Source organism: Homarus americanus, unplaced genomic scaffold (assembly GCF_018991925.1).
Source record: "Homarus americanus isolate GMGI-L3 unplaced genomic scaffold, GMGI_Hamer_2.0 scaffold56333, whole genome shotgun sequence".
Lineage (NCBI taxonomy): Eukaryota > Metazoa > Arthropoda > Malacostraca > Decapoda > Nephropidae > Homarus > Homarus americanus.
The window spans coordinates 12,529,155-12,547,907 of record NW_024734940.1 but is presented as its reverse complement, the minus strand read 5'-3'; the positions used below and the strand labels follow the sequence as shown (position 1 = coordinate 12,547,907).

General features: G+C 46.3%; 1 protein-coding gene across 6 annotated transcripts in view; it reads left to right on the top strand.

Moving 5' to 3' along the window:
• Nucleotides 1–18,753, top strand: part of LOC121870683 — a 73,633-nt gene that overhangs the window by 32,590 nt on the left and 22,290 nt on the right. For all 6 annotated transcript variants that reach the window (XM_042372629.1, XM_042372631.1, XM_042372626.1 and 3 more), the window contains one exon: nucleotides 16,620–16,853. In XM_042372629.1, the coding sequence (XP_042228563.1) occupies nucleotides 16,620–16,853 (234 nt within the window). The remainder of the gene's footprint in view (nucleotides 1–16,619; nucleotides 16,854–18,753) is intronic.

Here is an 18,753-nt window from a genome sequence, read left to right as displayed (position 1 = left end):
TGACCCAAGCAGAGTCAGTCATGTCAACACCTGAGGCTACATGATGATGATGTATTGGTGTTTTATGAATGATGACTGTTGTCTGCCGTAGAGTTTTGTGTTTACGGCTCTTTAACCTGTGTGTGTGTGTGTGTGTGTGTGTGTGTGTGTGATCTAATCTAATATAAATCTAACCTAACCTAACTTCCCTCACCTCTACCCCCACCCTCCTTCACCCCTACCCTCCACACCCCTCTCCCACCATCACTTACGCCTAAAACACCCCTACCGTGTTCCCGATACTGCTGACCCCCCACCCCCACACCTCCCAACTGGCCCTGCCCCTCCCCCTCCGGCACTGTGATTTGTCTCGTAGATTCACCCCCCCACACACACATACACGCGCGGGAGGGAAGGGGTGGGGGGTGGTTTGTGATGAGGAGGGCGTGAGTAAGCGTGAAGGAGGGAGGTGACTGAGGAGGGGGGAGTGAGTGACTGAGGGGAGGGAGGAGGAATAAATAGACTGAGTTCTCAGTGTTCCTCGTGGTCGTCATGCTTGCCCCCCACCGTCAGTGTTCATGGCCGCCCTGAGGGACACACTCATAACACACTTCCTTGACACACTCAATCATACTTCTTGACACACTCATGACACTCCCCACCCATGACACTCATTGATGACACACCTCCACTCGACACCCCCGCACATGACACCCGCATGACACCCCACATGACACCCGCACATGACACCCACGCATGACACCCCACATGACACCCCGCACATGACACCCCGCACATGACACCCACGCATGATACCCCCACATGACACCACACATGACACCCGCACATGACACCCACACATGACACCGTACATGACACCCCCACACATGACACCCCGCACATGACACCCCACACACATGACACCCCACACACATGACACCCACACATGACACCCGTACATGACACCCCACACATGACACCCACATGATACCCGCACATGACATCCACATGACACCCCCACATATGACACCCCACACTTGATACCCCGCACATGACACCCCCACATATGACACCCCCACACATGACACACACACTCCTCAAGGCAGGCAGCCATCCGTCGTGTCCTCCATATTTCATCAAAATATTGTTTCCCCGGAACTTTAAAAATCAGTGGAAGTTAATGATGGTGATTATGATATTAGATAAGGCAGACATCCTGTGTGTGAGGGGCGGCACACACCAGGCGTCACACACCAGGCGGCACACACCAGGCGGCACACACGGGGCGTCACATATGGGGCGGCACACGAGGGCGTCACACACGGGGCGTCATACACGGGGCGTCACATATGGGGCGTCACACACGGGGCGTCACACACGGGGCGTCACACACGGGGCGTCACACATGGGGCGTCACATATGGGGGGCGAGATATAGGAGGGGTTCACACTGTCCAGGATTCGCTGTTACTACACCTACACTGTGGTTGACCGTGTTGTTGTTGTTATCGTTGTTGTTGTGTGAGGGGAGGAGCTGAGTCCCTTATGCCCCGATGACACCACCAGCACGTACCTGTCTCTCCCCTACACCTGTCACCTATACACCCGCCCGCCCGCGGTAAGTCTATGTTCCCCTTCCGTCAGTTGTGACAGTCAAGACCCACCATTAGTGTCAGTTGTTATTATGTACTGCGTGGCACACACACACACACACACACACACACACACACACACAGGTAATCTTGTCTTCCCTCCTCAGCTTTCAAGAAAATATTTGGGTGAAATGTCACACATTACCTGGCCGTGGAGGGAGTGGTTGGTATCATAAAGTGATCCTTGGGTACGGGTGTGGTAAGTGCGGGTTCGGCGTGTGGTGGGTGGTGGGTTACGTGCCTGGGGGCGGACCACAGTACGCTGCGGGGCGAGTTGTTTCCGCATTTCCTGCAACTTTCCTTCAGGGTGGTTGGGGGGCGGGGGCGTGTGGGGGGGTGGGGAAGTGGGCGGTGTGTGTAGTGTCGCTGGTGGCCGCCACTGTGTGCTCGAGCGCCGTGGGAGGAGGTACGTCCCTGTCACTCACGCCACCGCTCCTACCACACCTCAACATGACAGTGAAGCGCCGCGGTGGAGACCCTCGGCCAGGACACCTCTCCAGCAGTGTGTGAGGCGTGACCACAGCTAGATGTTGCTGGTATCTGGGTCAAGTGAGGTTATACCGTGGTCAGGAGTGAGGCAGGGCAGGTGTCTGGTGCTCTTAAGATAATTGGTGTGAGCCGCTCACTGGCAGCTGCAGTTATCAGTGACTAAATACACAGGAAATAGTGGACCAAGTGATGTGTTGTGTGTAGTAGTAAGTTAGTGTTGTTGGTGGCAGTGACGGTACCACCAGAGTTTCTCCTCCCGGGCCGTGCCTGGCACTGTGCCGCGCGCGTTACCCGGCGTGGACCATCACCGTCACTCATGTTGACGCGCAGCTGAGGCACCGCCGCCCACAATACGCCAGTTGGGATGCCTGTGTCAGGAGCCGGCCTGGTGAAGGCATGGCGGGGCAGGAGGGACGGTGGGCGGCGCCGGGCTCGGGCATGTGCCGCTCTCTGGAGGAAGGCCAGTGCGAAGGTCAGCCTCAGACTGAGACCCTCAATAAGGTGTTCCTCCAGCGACGCCCTGGACTCACTCCACGACGAGGAGGAGTTTGTGTTTCGGTCAGGACACAGTGTGAGCCAAGACGCCGCCACAGCACAGCCCGCCCTCACCGCCGCCCACCACCTCGACACACACATATTCAACTCTGCTCTCAAGACGACCAAACCCAAGGGCGGCGGCCGTGTGGTGCCCGCTGCCCTCAACACCTACGTGGACTACCGGGACCTGTCCTGGGTGACGGCGCCCGTCCTGGGTTACAATGAACGCTGTATTGACGACTGTATCGCCGCCAAGACCCGCCTCGTGGACACCGCAGGGGACACCTCCTCCAGTGGGGTGGAGAGCATGACGCATGACAGTGGCGCCTCCACCACCTCCTCCACACACCCCGGGGTCCACCCCACCCACCCGTCCTCCCCACATGATCGTCTCCCCAAGGTGACGTCAGCAGTCAACACAGAGCCTCTGTACGCCCGCCCCAACAAGAACAGATCGTCGAGCGGCGCGGTGGCCCTGCCTGCTGACCCAAGAGGCGACACTTACCAGGCACCCGCCCTGCCCACACCCCTCATCCACACCACTCATTCTCCTCTACTCTCGTGTCCACCGCCTTATCCGACCAGCCCACCTCCTCTTCCAACCAACCCACCGCCCTTCCGACCAACCCACCGCCCCTTCCGACCAGCCCACCGCCCCATCCGACCAGCCGACCGCCCCATCCAACCAGCCCACCGCCCCATCCAACCAACCCACCGCCACTTCCGACCAGCCCACCACCCCATCCGACCAGCCCACCGCCTCTTCCGACCAGCCTGCCCCATCTCACCAGCCCACCACCAGTGCCTCTGTATAACCCGCCCGTGTCTACCTCTCGCGCACCTCACGCTGTTGAACTGTCATCTGTTTGTGGCGCTCAAGTGTCGTTTCGGCCGAACAACAAGACCCGCCTCGTACAAGTCACGGACGGCCGCACCACCAGACCCACACGGCAGAACTACGTAGAGGTCCATGACGCCTCCGCCCTCTGTCGCCTGGTCATCAGAGCGGGTCTCAGCACGCACGACTCAGTTCAAGACACCTCCAGCGTGTACCATGCCACCTACATCAGGCAGGTGAAGGCGTCCCCGCGTACCTCCGCCTCAAGGACCACACCCACGGTCAAAGGTGATGTGTTCAAGGTCAGGGAAGACTTACTGTGCCATGGGGGAGAACGTAATGGCACTAGACTGGACACCACCTCGGCATCATGGCGGTGGTGTAAAGGTCCTAAACCTCTTCCTGCTGCTGGAGTGCCAGTGCCTCCCACCAAGCTGTACAGGAGAGGCCGCGCCCTGGGCAAGAGTGCCACCCTCTCCCCCAGCACACAACCCCCACTCCTCGGCGTCACCCCCAGCACCCACCAACATGTCAGAAATAAGGACAAGGGAGGTAGGACGCCCCGAGGTGTGTTAGTTATATTGACAGGTGTTACAGAGTCTAAGGAAAACAGTGTCAAGATCATGTATAGTCCATCCAGGGCCAGGCAGGTATAGTGATGAGCCCCGCCCCTCCCCCCCGCTCGTCACCATTAACCAACATGGCCGCTGTGTTGATCTTCTCATAATCTCACTCTTTATGCATGACTCGGCACAACAGTTACCTCCTGTAGTTAACTCGCATGTGAGGCTCCTGTAAGACGCTGACCAGGCTGGATACTATTAGTGCCACTGTAGAGTTTTAATGGCACTGTTGGCACTACTATACACCAGGCTGGGTACCTAAGGGCATTAAGATGACGTCACTAGATAGTCTTTTGTTGAGTTTGTGATAAAAGTCGACTGTTTGTTTGCCGAGTCATCGTCAGTCTATGGTCGTCCTCTTCACCTGTAGTATATGACAAGTACTCACCTGGAGGAAATTCTCTGGGCTTGTCTCTACCCCTTCTCTCCCTCCCTTCCCTGTCCCTCTCTCCCTCCCCCCCTCTTTCTCTCCCCCTCCTTCCTCTTCTTTCTCTCCTCCCCCTTTTTCTCTCCCTCTCTCCTCAGTCCAGCCTTCACAGTGTCCTTCATACTCTGGATCAACCAGGTTATTTGTGTTTCCCACAGCACCCTAACACACACACACACACACACACACACACACACACACACACAAGTAGCTATTATTATCCACTGTATTAAACATTTATTATTTCCACTACCTGAACCGGAATTAGAAAGTTTTATTCAGAAGTTTTAGTATTTATTAACGGAGACAGGTTTTTGGTGGACAGAGAGAGAGAGAGAGAGAGATTTATACCCCGTCACACAGGTAGAGAGGAATATAGCTTTCAACTCCTTATATACAGACCAACTTACTTCCTTCTCTTTTCGCCTTCTCATTATTATTATTTTATATTTACATTTTTATTATTATTATTATTATTGTTTTATTATTACTTATCATTATATATTTACATTTTTATTATTATTCTTATTATTATTCTTATTATTTTTATTATTATTGTTGTTAATCTTATCATTATTGTTGTTGTTGTTATTATACGTGTCGTTACTTTTAATCTCTCGTTTCACTTGATAGTATTAATAGTAACCTAACCACAGGTATCAGAGTTGAGTTGTCTCTGATGCAGTTTTGTGAGGTTTAGAGATCAGCTTTTTGTTGGTTTTACAAGTGGAGGATTAAATTACGAGCGCGTGACTGTGTGTGTGTGTGTGTGTGTGTGTGTGTGTGACTCCACCATTAAGCTCACTACCAACACCAGCGTTTAAGTCTTCACGTGTATGAGGGTGAGCGAGAGGCAGTGTAGAGTGAGGACAAACAGTGTGACGTGAAGACAGTGTGACGTGAGGACAACAACCAGGTAGAGGGTGTTAATTAAGGCACCTCACCATGACTTACTGAAGGTGTATCTTTTTGGGACTGTTCTAACCTAACCTAACCCGTGTGAATGAGAGAGACGGCACCTCACAAGGGAAAGTTCACCCTTGGGCAAGTGTATAACTCTTGGCTGTGTATACTTTTCTACTTCACACACACACACACACACCAAGGTCACTAAGCACCACTACCATCACAGGTTAACCCCCTGTGGCTCCCCCTCCAGTGCTCGGGTCACTAGCACAGGTGAGAATGCCTCTGGCTGTATACCTGTGCCACACCGTTTACCTCCTCCCTCCCACCCACACCTTCAACCCCCCCATACCACTTACACCCCTTCCCACCCACACCCACCACACTCCCCACCCAGACGCTTCCCACCACCCACTTCACCACTTACACCCCTTCCCACCCACACCCACCTCACACTCCCCACCCAGACGCTCTACCACCCACTCCCTTCACCACTTTACACCCCTTCCCACCCACAATGTCACCCCACCCACCCACACCCTCACGTCATAGTCATTTTCCTCTCCTCACCATTGTCTCACGGGGGTTGGCTGGCTCACTAGGCTATACACACGAGCCAACGAAAGTAAACATTCCTTTTACTTACCAACTTAATTATGATCACAGTCGTTCATTATTGGTACAAATTATCGTATAAGAATCTTGTCGTGTTATGGTATGGCGTCCGTTACTAACACCGGTTTATATAGTCGATAAGTTGAACCATATTGAAGGCTACGGGTAGGGGTATTTTCCGTGTTATATTATCGAGATTTATTACGTTGTATTTTTATTATTTATTGATTGTAATATGAATAGACTATAAATTGTTGTTGCTTGAGTGTGTAGGGAGGTTATATGTTGCCTGACCTAACCTAACCTCACCTCACCTAACCTAACCTAACCTTCCAATTAACGTTAGGGTAGTTAATCTTCAGGTAGACCAAGTGTTACGATAGGTATTAGGGCACTTTCCATAACTGTTGACCTGACCTTGACCCCAACCACCCATCGCGTCTTCAACCTGTGTACACCTCTGCTTCATTGTCTTCTACACACACACACACACACACACACACACACACACACACACACACACACACAAACGAACCTCTCCCGGAACCAAACAGGTAAACAGAGCCTTAATTAACCCTCTGGAAGCTCTTATACGCCACAGGTGAAGACACAGGTGAAGATACCATTTTATTGTCATCCCTCAATCACAAGTTTAGTCCCGTAATGATAGAGAATTTACCTGTGTGTGGAGGCGTTTTTGGGACAGGTAAAGAGTTAGAAAGTTTGTTGATGTTCTTAATGGTGTACCTTATCTGGTGGTGATGTACCTGGGGTGGTGGTAATGAGGGTTTGGTGGTGCAGGTGAGGGTGTGTTGGGGGGAGGTTAGTCAGAGTATGAGAATGTTGGGGAGGGTGGGGGCAGGTGAGCGTGTGTGTGTGTAGGAATGTTGAAGACCACGTGAGGTAGTTGGCTGCAGGTGGGGGGAAAGGGGTGCAGGTAAGGAGGGGCAGATGGGTGCAAGAGAGAAAGCGGGGGGGGGGGCTTAGGTAGGTGAGTAAGGATAGGTAAGTGCAGTTATTATAAGAGTAATTAACAGGTAAATATTACGTCACCAGGTGTATACAACTCATAACTCACCTTATTATCATTACCTGTGTGTTTACAATAACGTTTTTTGGTCGTCTCCAGAGGCTGAATGTGTGTGTGTACGTTTGTCTCCAGGGGCTGTATGTGTGTGTGTACGTTTGTCTCCAGGGGCTGTATGTGTGTGTGTACGTTTGTCTCCAGGGGCTGTATGTGTGTGTGTACGTTTGTCTCAAGGTGAAGAGCGAGCGGGATGGTGTCTTTGTTTTTGGTTGAGACGAGGCAACCTTACTTCCGGTGGCCACTATCTCTCTCCCTCACTACACACCCTCCTCCTCCCTCACTACACATCCTCCTCCTCCCTCACTACACACCCTCCTCCTCCCTCACTACACATCCCTCTCCTCCCTCACTGCACATTCTCCTCCTCCCTCACTGCACATTCTCCTCCTCCCTCACTGCACATTCTCCTCCTCCCTCACTACACATTCTTCTCTTCCATCACTACCTCATTCTCTCCACCCCCCTGCTTCCTTCGTCATTAGCTCATTAGGAAGCTTTAAGTTAGGTTAGGTTAGGTTACGGTGATATTAGGTTACCGTTAGAATATTAGGTCAGCTCTAGGTTAAGTTAGCTTGGTGTAATGAGCGGGGTAGCAATCTTCAGGTGATCCAATTAGTGATATTATAAGAACTTATCTAGATCTCCTTTATTGATTCCTTTCACCCACTTAAATACTTCTATCATATCTCCCCGCACTCTTCGTCTTTCTAGGGAATGCAAGTTTAGTTTATTTAACCTATCTTGATATGGAAGGTTTCTAAGTCCCGGAATCATTTTCGTCATTCTTCGCTGCACCGACTGCAGTGATTGATATCCATTCTATAATAGGGGCACCAGAACTGAACCGCAGAATCGAGGTGCGGCCTGACTAGCGCAAGATATAGTTGCAATAAGACCTCTGCACTCTTATTACTTACACTTCTAGATATAAAACCTAATACTTTATTTGCCTTATTTTCTAGGCCGTAGGTCCGGGCTTACAAGTACCCCTAAGTCTCTTTCACAAGTCGACTTCTCTAGGTTGATGATGTTAAGGCTGTATACATTGACAGTATTTGTTCTTCCAATATTAAGTACGCTGCACTTGCTGGTTTTGAATTTCATTTGCCATTTTTCTGTCCACTCCTGCAGTTTATTTAAATCCTCCTGTAGTGCATTTGCATCCTGCCCTGAAATAATCTGCCGCCCTATTTTGGTGTCATCCGCAAACTTGCTTATGTCACTGCTGATCCCAGTATCTAGATCGTTTATGTAGATTATGAACAAGAGTGGGCCCAGTACTGACCCACTGGTTACACGGCCCCACTCAGGCATCTACGTTGACCCTCTGTGTTCTATCGGTGAGCCATGATTTTATCCAATGTAAAATCTTACCCTCGATACCATGAGCCTTAACTTTTCTCAGAAGCCTCTGATGCGGTACTCTGTCAAACGCTTTGCTAAAGTCTAAGTAAAAAACATCGTAATTTTCGTCATTATCTACTACCTCGAAGACTTTCCTAAAAACACTCCCACTAAACACTTTCTCACAGAGTAAATTATCATCACCAAAATAGACTTACATAATGTAACGAAGTCTCTCCACCTCGAGTTTCATGAATACCTTGTGGGGCGGGGCTGTGTGTGTGTGTGTCTCGGGTGCCCTCAAGGCTCACCACCGTCCACCTCAGGCCACCACACACACACCACTTTAACAACACAGTATGCAAATTTTACCGGAAGTAGGACTCGGAAGTGTACCGGTAATTTCACCTAACACCGACCAATAAGTGGGTCATAAACTCTTAAACTCATTGTAAGTAATTAAGAGTGGCACTGGGTCACCTAATTACCACGTTGCAGTAATTGTGTTAAGTAATGGCTAATGGCACTCTTCAATTAGGTGGAAAGTAAAGTATTGTCTTGGTTGTATGATTTGTAAGTGTGTAATGTTGTGTTTGCCACTCTTATAAGAGGAGTAATACACCTGTATACACCTGGTCACACCTGCATCACCTTTGTTTATGTGTATAGCAGTTTATTTGCTCGAAACAAGGATAACAAAGTACTTGGGTTCATACAAAGGAATGTTAGTTACAAGACTAGCGAGGTCATCCTAAAACTATATCTTGCGCTTGTGAGACCTCACCTGGATTACGCAGTTCAGTTCTGGTCACCGTACTACAGAATAGATATATAATCCCTAGAAAGAATTCAGAGGAGAATGACAAGACTAATCCCGGGCATTAGGAACCTTGAGTACAGAGACAGGTTAAAGCATCTTAATTTGCACTCCCTCGAGAGACGTAAAGTGAGGGGCGATATGATAGAGGTGTATAAATGGAAGTCGGAGCTAAACAAAGGGGACATTACAAAGGTACTCAAACTATCCAACCAGGAGCGAGCTCGTAACAATGGTTTTACATTAGACAAATTTAGATTTAGGCGCTGGATAGCTTCAAATATAGGTTGGGTGGATATTTGAGCGATAGGGTTTGGGGTGTAAACGGGACTGCCCATTATGGGCCAATAGGCCCGTTACAGTTTTCTCCATTCTTATGTTCCCGTATTGTAGTAAATAGAATATTCACATATTTATAAATGTATCCACCATCGGGAAGACACATCACGCTAACCTAATCTGACCCCCCTTGATAGCGTGAGGGTGTTTAATCTTCAGGTAAAATAAGCTGGGGTGGGGTAGGGAGCGAATCTTCAAGTGATCCTTACCTGACCTCACTTATCACCTGACGTGGGGCGTGACCAGTACACCACTCGGCCAGCGGATTATAGTGAACGGCGGTGGGCAGAAGCTGATCCCAACCTACTCGCTGAGGCTGCCGGGTTTTGTTAGGAGGAAATTGTTATCCCGAGACACACATACACACACACACACACATACATACATACACACACACACACACACACACACACACACACACACACACACACACACTAGCCTTACCTGACCTCACCTGTCAAGAAAAGCGATTAGATTTGTTGTCTCCAGCCATACTCCTTCCTACTTCTTCCTCACCTCGCTCGTCTGGCCAAACTATTATAAAGAAAATTCCTTTTATTCAGAATTTGAGATAATTGGCGACATTTTGAAGGGATTAACTCTATTGTTGATGGATGTTTTGTGGTCTGGTAGAGGGGAGGGGCGCCAGGTGTGGTGGTGGGGGGGTGGCGCCAGGTGTGGTGGGGGGGGGGTGCCAGGTGTGGTGGTGGGGGGGTGGCGCCAGGTGGTGGTGGGGGGAGGCGCCAGGTGTGGTGGTGGGGAGCGGAGGGCACCAGGTATGGTGGTGGGGATGGGCGTCAGATGTGGTGGGGGGGGGATGGGCGTCAGATGTGGTGTATCGGGCGCCGCCACACCCTCGGGGCTACCCACTCACCGCTAATGTACAGTAGGTGGAGTGACCGAACACAGGACCCCCGGGCGCCTGGTCACACACACATTATTGACGAGGGAACTGTTACCCATCTGCTGCTGTTCCGGCGACCTTCCTGCCTGGCTCTATACCTGTTGATAATGAAGAACATATCTGGACAAGTGCCTCCATGCTCACCTGCACATGACAATCTACCTGTTCCTAATTTCTGAACACCTGAAGAATCTCCAGCCCTAGTTCATTTCACCTAAAGGTTAACCGCCTTAACGGTAACCAAACCTAATCCCCCAAAATAGTTAGGGTGGTTAATCTTCACGTGAAATAACCTGGGAGGAAGATTGTTCAGTTGCTCTCGAATCTCAGTCTGTAGCGAACGTTAAATTCCCACTGTAGGAGAAATTATAACATGGGAAACCGAAAGCATTGTATATTTGACCAAATTACAAAAGTACTCAGACAGGGGAGTATTAAATCCCCAAGGAGTGACCCCTAATTTAAGCAGGTCATGTCAGGTTACGTGGAGGAAATGTCTGGTCAAGTGAGGTAACAGGGGTGTATAAGGAAGGTACCCAACGTCTGTGGATATTAGTTCGTCACAAGCACCTGTGGGAGACGACCATGTCTTATCTGCAATTGGGAAGTAAGTAATGGCATAAGTTGATGTAAAGTTTTCTAATTGTTTTTTTTATAAGTCCAGCTTAACTGTTGTGTTGGGAGAGGCTGGGGTCGTGTACATGTTTGTGTTGATATAAAGTCCATTTATGTCCGGGGAAATAAGAAACGGTTATATTTGTCATATGTTTTGCAGTGGGTGTGAATAATCGCTAAATAATAATGTGACTGGTAGTATGTACAGGTGTTGCCAGTGTTATCTAGGTTCATTACGGTACTGTGTTTTAGATTATTATTTAAGCTGTTACGTCTCGAAAGTCCAAGTAGCTGCTCGTTAAAACTGTGTGTGTGTAAAGGCGACGCTAGGTTGGTAGGTAGGTGGTGAGATGGTCGCTTCCAAAGTTTATTGTTTCATAAAGTAGAGGAAACGGCTCAGTCTTTGTATATACCATGAAGCTTTGAAGTATTGTTTTGGTATTATTAACATACACACTCAAACTACACAAAACATGACGGGTATTATTGTGTTGAGGCGGACGAGTGTGTGTGTGTGTGTGGCCAGCGACCCAACACCTGGGCCCCTCGCTGCTCCTCACCAAAAGGTCTGTGTGTGGACCATGTGATGAAATGTTAAGGTCAACTAAAAACTAACAAAGTTGCACTATTAACTGCGTAAATGTAGGAGGCAGAACTTGATATGGTCTTGGTGTCCGCAGGGATGATAAAGCCATGTGTTTGTGTGTTGTTTTAAGCACCAGCGCTTGTCTTATGCTCTGTTAATGCTTAGAGAAACAAACACTGTCTCTGTGATTGTTTTATGTTAGTTCAATGTCAATATGATGTATTCTCGAGTATGTGAAGAAATGTGCAATTTTTTTCTCATGGGTGGAGGGAAGTAGGAAGGTTACAGGGTGCAGTAACACATGCGGTTGTCCACCACGCTGTCCCTCACACACACACACATTCTTACACTCCTCGCTCGTAATGGAATTCCCAGAGAAAATGGTCAGTCGTGATCGCATTACAAAAGGCTATACGTCGTGGAGTATTGGAACGTCCAGCTTTCCCGCGCACTTGTTCAGTTTTCCTCGGCCACGTTTGTTGACATTACTCGGTTTTGATGCCTTGTGGCCTGACCAGGTGGCTGCCATCATCCTGTACCAATAATAATTTTCTCTACTTATTTACACTATCTACTTTTCTAATCCATGAATGTATATAACTTTCTAAGAATTTATTACTTTTTATACGTATGATATCAGGAATTGATAGATGTTAAAACTTGTTAGCAAGATGTCAGGGGTGAGGAAGCGGTGGCCGGTGTGTTCGCTGACGTGTTCCTTCATTCAAACTCTTCCGCGCTTTAGTGACGGCAGACGTGGTGGGGCATTTTCATATACTTCTGATCATGGTCACTCGTAAAGTCATTTGTGGAGGAACTTAAAAACTTGTTCTTGTCAATACTTGTGGTGACCTTGTGCGGCGGATGTATGTCGTGGTAATGTAGATGCAGTGTGACGCTACAGTTATGAGTAATGTTACACGAGGCAGGAGCGTGACTACTCCGTGTTAACAGTGACAGATTGTGTTGTAGTACGCGGTAATGAGTAAACGTTACATACGTTTTTTTCTTGTTAGAGGCACGCCATGGCTCCCCATCACCGTTATGATGACAAAAACTGATGTTTGTTAATGTCGGAGGTAGTGACTGGCGGTGTGATACGTGTGGTGGTGACAGTCAGTGAGGGAGGGAAGAGGGAGGTCACGTAGGCGGAGGACTCTGCTCCCCACACCCACACTTTCTACCCCGCCACACTCTCTCTCTCCCTCGTGAATGCCATTTCTTTGCTGCTGTTACTGTTGTTGTGTGACCCATCAACAGTCATACAAGAATACGGGCCATTATTATCTCGCTGCACATGGGTCTTGCCATCAACACACTGAAATATATTCTTACCAATGGCAACACTGGAATTATCATTGAACCGCGACCACTTCCTAGAAACTAGAGACTTAAAAAAAGTGGATCCGTAAACCAATTAACTGATTTCCTTTGTGCCAGGTAATGTAGGGAAAGCGTAAACTAATCAAGACTTATAAATGAGGGTTGTGGAACAGGTGGATAAAACAATAGATACCTGTTGAGTGTTGGAGGAACGTGGACGACTTGTGGTACGACCAAATATTACCAACGCTTCTTCAGGTATTATTCCACGGTGGTATGACTAAACTAAGTCAAAAGACGAGTATCAGTTCCTGTGAGTAACATGACATTGTACTCAGGGGATAAGTTGTCATATTCATGGGGTTGTCATCGTACTCAATAGGTTAAGTCATCGTAATCAAAAGGTTGTCCTCGTACTCAAGTCATTAAGAAAACCGCGAGTAATCAATTAAATATTATATTCTCTCAAAGGTAAACAGTGTTATGCAAATTGGGTCGAGTTAACGGGTGAGGGAGTCAGTCAGCTTGCCTATGTCGTGTCCAAAGCATCAGCGTAAGTAAGTTTGATGCTTCACAAAATTATCTTGATTCATTGTTATTTATTATATGGACGCCTGGGTTAACTTGAAGAATCTCCATCTTAGCTTATTTCTCAAGACTAACCACATTATCCTAGCTTCATTCACCAGCCCTAAATAGTTTTAGGACGGTTAATCTCCGGGTGAAATAAGCCGGGGTTGTGATTCCTCAGGTGATCCGACGCCTGTTAAATGTGTATGAAAAGTCTTGTGTACGTTTCTCGACAACATCTCTTAAAGTCTTCATTCACGCGCACGCACACACACACGGTAGGCTAAAGTAATCTGACGTAGAGGTATGTGAAATCGTGCGTAACTCGGAATGGTGTGTGTGACCTACAGCTGAGCTACCTGAGTCTATGGTCACTAAACGTGCTAGGGGGCATGTTGGGGACATACCTTTGATTCCCAAACGAACATACGGTCACACTACCATACGCTGTATCTGTAAATTTCATGCTACTTTCGTCATATATATATATATATATATATATATATATATATATATATATATATTATATGGCTTAGTGATGTTTAGAGTGATTATTCGATACATGGCATATTTGTGCTTGAATTATGTATATCTGTCGTGTAAATAAAGTGACACTAACTCTTTCTTTTAATTCCTCGTCATCGTCACTATTAATTCTCACGTTTAATGAGAGAGAGAGAGAGAGAGAGACTAGGAAGCTATTGTTTTGATTACGTAAGTGTGGTGTTGCGTTCGTAGCTGCGTGTAGGAAAGGGAGTCTGTTGCTGGTAGGTGTGTGTGTGTGTGTGTGTGAGCGGAAACTACACTTCACCGTAAAAGGATGGATGTTGTGGATATGACCAGATAATTCCTACCTTTTCCCCCTCCTCCCCCTGACGTGTTAAGGTAGAGTTATCACCCTTTGTTCATCCCACTTCCTTCACACCTCTTGAGACATACCCGCTGACTTGTCTTTTAGAAAGGCAACACGAGTTTGAATCACCTGAAGATTAGCCCCACTAGTATATTTCACCTGATAATTAACACCCTAACCTAATCCCTCGGGTATTTAATGAAGTTAAATAATTTGGGGGCAAAACTCACTGCTTAAGTGAATTTAATCGACATCATTAAAACAAACAAGCCAATGCTGTATGAAAAGGTATATAATTCTGACGTCATTATATACAACACGTCACTGACCATCAATTATTGGCATTATATTTTTACCAATCATGATGAGGTAACATTTATAGCGTGTGTCTGTCTGTCTATTGTTCCCGCCGCCTTGATGATGCAATGTTCACCAGCCACTCCACTCAGGCGAACAAACTACTTCTTCATCCATTCCTCCATTCTCTCCTCCATGTCTTCTCAAGTTCATAAAATTCCACTTTCTTAAGAGACCGTTATTGTAGTGGTGCGGGGGGGATAGGGGGTAGTGGCGAGGTTGGTTGGATCATATTTCAAACGTAATTGGTTCAAGAAAAGCTAACGTGTTTTTTGGCGGGTTTTATTGTTGAAAAGAGAAGATAATTAAATTCCTGGTTTGTCTTTTGTACGTGATGTTGTTTGTGTTTGTCCGTGATCTTGTGTCCATTCTACTTGGTTCTGACCACCACTACCACCTGTGCTATACCGTTCCTATACAAATATATCGGCTGCTGTATGGTGAAGAACGTATAATCACCAACCTGAAGAAAAAATACAGTTTATCACATGCAGAACGACACACAATATTTCCTCGTTTTTTTTATCTAACCCCGACAGTGTCCTCCCAGACCCTACCCACCCCATCTTCTCTATCTGATCGTAATATCCTGGTAACAATGTGCTAAGATGCATTCACTTCATCCATTCATTCTTGTGATGGTGAATTTCCTTGGTTAGTCTTACAGTGGAGGCTGTGTGCGTGTGTGCTGCCTTATTGTATACAGCGCTGCTAATGTTTTCCTTTATGGCTCACGAGTCCTATCATGTTGCGCCTTTAATGGTGATGCTCTTCCTGCTGGCATCTCCATTGTAAGACTTCCTCTAAGCTTAGGGAAAGTCCCTCTTGACGCTGTGTGAATGGAAGATCTTCCTTGATGCTTTGCCTTTTATGGATTCTGTATTTTAAAACTCCCTTTCACTGTTTTTATAACTGTAATTGTGTTTTTGTTGGCGTACGTAGCTAACAAGGCTGTTATATGACGCTAGTTACCTGTTGTAAGGGCACAGAGAGCAAGGGACCAGTTTAGGGTAAGGGTTGTGGCATGTGGCTTGGGCAGCGGTGAATGAGTCGCCCTGACCCACATTCTTTCCCGTCCTGCTGCTGCCGCTACTCCCGTGTACATCAAGCATCTCCGGTCACGCTCCCAAGATTTTTTTTTTCAATTAATAAAAGGTAACCAATCGCTGATAAGTAAGTAGAGTGTTCCTTAGATTAGATTAGTCTATGCATATCTTTAGTGTAAAACTCTCAGGATCATTTACAAATATCATGAACAAAGGATTTATATTGAATTCCTACAATGAAGAACACAATTGAATTTGAACCAAAGAACAAATATAAGAATGACAAAATGCTGCACGAGTTTCATTATTATTTCTTCACATAAATAACTACATGTTTTATATACTGTTTATGTGATTCTCATTGTATAACTATTTAAATAACTCCCCTGTATTTAAATTCCGGGTGTGTATGGATAGGAAACTTGGTGTTACTGTTACTTTTGGGTATGTTCGGTACCATATTGAGACTTTGTGATGTCCCCCGCAGATGTGATGGAGGATTGGTATAAACTGGAAATTTTCAGGCGTTCCTGTTACTTTAGATATATTGTACAGATAAATTAATGCTGGCAGTAACTTCTAATATGTGAAGTGACTCATTCTACTGAAGAATATTTTAACCACCAAGCTTTGGATGAGAGAATTGATTTAATATTTAACGTTGAAGGAACTGACATTTACCCTTTCCCTAATTATAAATGTTGCACTTTCAGGGTCCCTGACACGAGACCTGCGGCAGTACCTGAACACCCGGTTCCAGAAGGGCAGCGTGGATCATGAGCTGCAGAACACCATCCGCGACAACGTGTACCTGCGGACTGTTCCTGTAACGACCAGGACGCCACGCCAAGGGGAAGTCAACGGGGTAGACTACACCTTTCTCTCTAAGGACGAGTTCAATGCTCTACAGAGATCTGGCAACCTCTTAGAGTCTGGTGTCTTCGAGGGTGAGTTCCGTGATGGCCTGTCTTGGTATATTGTTGTTTGTTATTGCACCAGCTCACTGACCTTCCATGCTTGCCTGCCATGCATGATGTTCTACACTTGCACTTTAATTTAATATTTTAAGTTAACTTTTGCACTAGACTAATCAAGCTCAAGCATTTATTTTATTTTATTACTAATAACTTAAATCTCCTTCAATTTAGATCACATATAAGTAATAAGTCATTTTTTCTAATACAATCAGCAGCCTCCTCAGTATACCTCACACCATAAATCTTGTTATCTGGGTAGGCCTTACAACTTGTCCACATTCAATCACTATGTATTACATGTATTACAGTATATAGCTTCACACACACACACAAGGAGTTCATTTATGGTAATGACACCTCATTTTCTAAGTTATGAAATACTGAATTATTTTACTTCAATACTGTTCTGTAAAACATTTGAGGTTTACAAGTTTTGATATTCAATAATGTTGGTGAGAACCTGTAGTTTAGTTGTAGAATATTTACCTTACATTACAAGGAACGTGTCCCAAATTCAAACTACAAGTCTTGGCAAGGTTTATAAGACTAGTTTCCCTACTTGTACATTTGCCCTTCATCATTCAGCATTAAATGAGTGAAGCAGCTCTTGGTGGGATAATGCCAGGGGTTGGAGTAACTCACTAGCTGCTGAATGTTGGTAACTACTGTAGGATTACCGTAACACACATTCAGCCCCAGTAGATAAGGGCTCATACTCTACTGTACTCTATGCATGAAAAATGGAGATGAAACACCAGCCAGAAAAAAGTACTTAAAGTATAATAAAAGTTCAGGTTAACAGTCCACAAAATTATAATTAGTCTCATGCATCACTGAAAATACCTTATAGGGGTCTGATCTTATCACCTGACTCCTGCACCAGGTGTCTTGATATACTGTCCAGGTAACCCCTTGATAATGGTGTATGGTAACTTGATTGATAATGTAATACAGTACCTCAACATTGTTTACCAATCCCTCAAAAAGTAATACTGTATTTAGAAGTGAAAGTTACCACACTAGCCTGTCACTCCTCAGCCTCCAGCCATCACCGTTACCTTTAGCTGCCAGTACAGTATCAACCTTTTGAGGAATATGGTGACAAAGGCAGGTACTACTACTTGATAAACTAGTACCAAAGGACATTGTTGAGGGGTATCCTGGGTATTAATTCCATAGACGACCCTATTACACAAACCTCCTTGTCCAGGCTTGGTCATAAATGGGACATAAATATCAGTCCTTTAATTTTTATCCCAGTAAAGAACTGCCTCACATTTGCTTTTATTTTTTTAATTGCTGCACAAAGGTAAAAATGATGAATATATTAAACCCAATAACTTTGAACTGCTGACTGTGTTATTAACAGTATTTGTGGGACATTAGTTATTTATAGTCAGACATTACAGTCTTCCGGTTCAAGGGAAACAGTCTGAGAAATATCAGTACAGTACAGTATAGTAAAAGATAAGACATAAGATAACATGAGTTCCGTGTTATCAAAGTGATAAAGGAGATTAGAAGTGTTCATATAGCCTAGAGTCACTTGTACTGTGATGGAGCTAAGGCACAGACCATCCTATAAGGACTTGCTGCACAGATATAACCATTACCGTGCAGCAGAGAGAGGAGCACAACATGAAGGTATGACTCGGGGATTATCGCGACATATTAGGTGACCCAACACTGGTGTAGTGAATTGCTTGAAAGGAAAACTATACACATACTCTGGTGATAAGGTTGAGTGGTGTAGGTAACTTAGATTTGCATGGGGTGTGGTTTATTTATTTTGCATGTGCACCACGCTTAATGTTTAGCAGAAACACTGTGCAGACTTCTCTTTTTTGGGGGGCAGAGGATATAGTGTTAT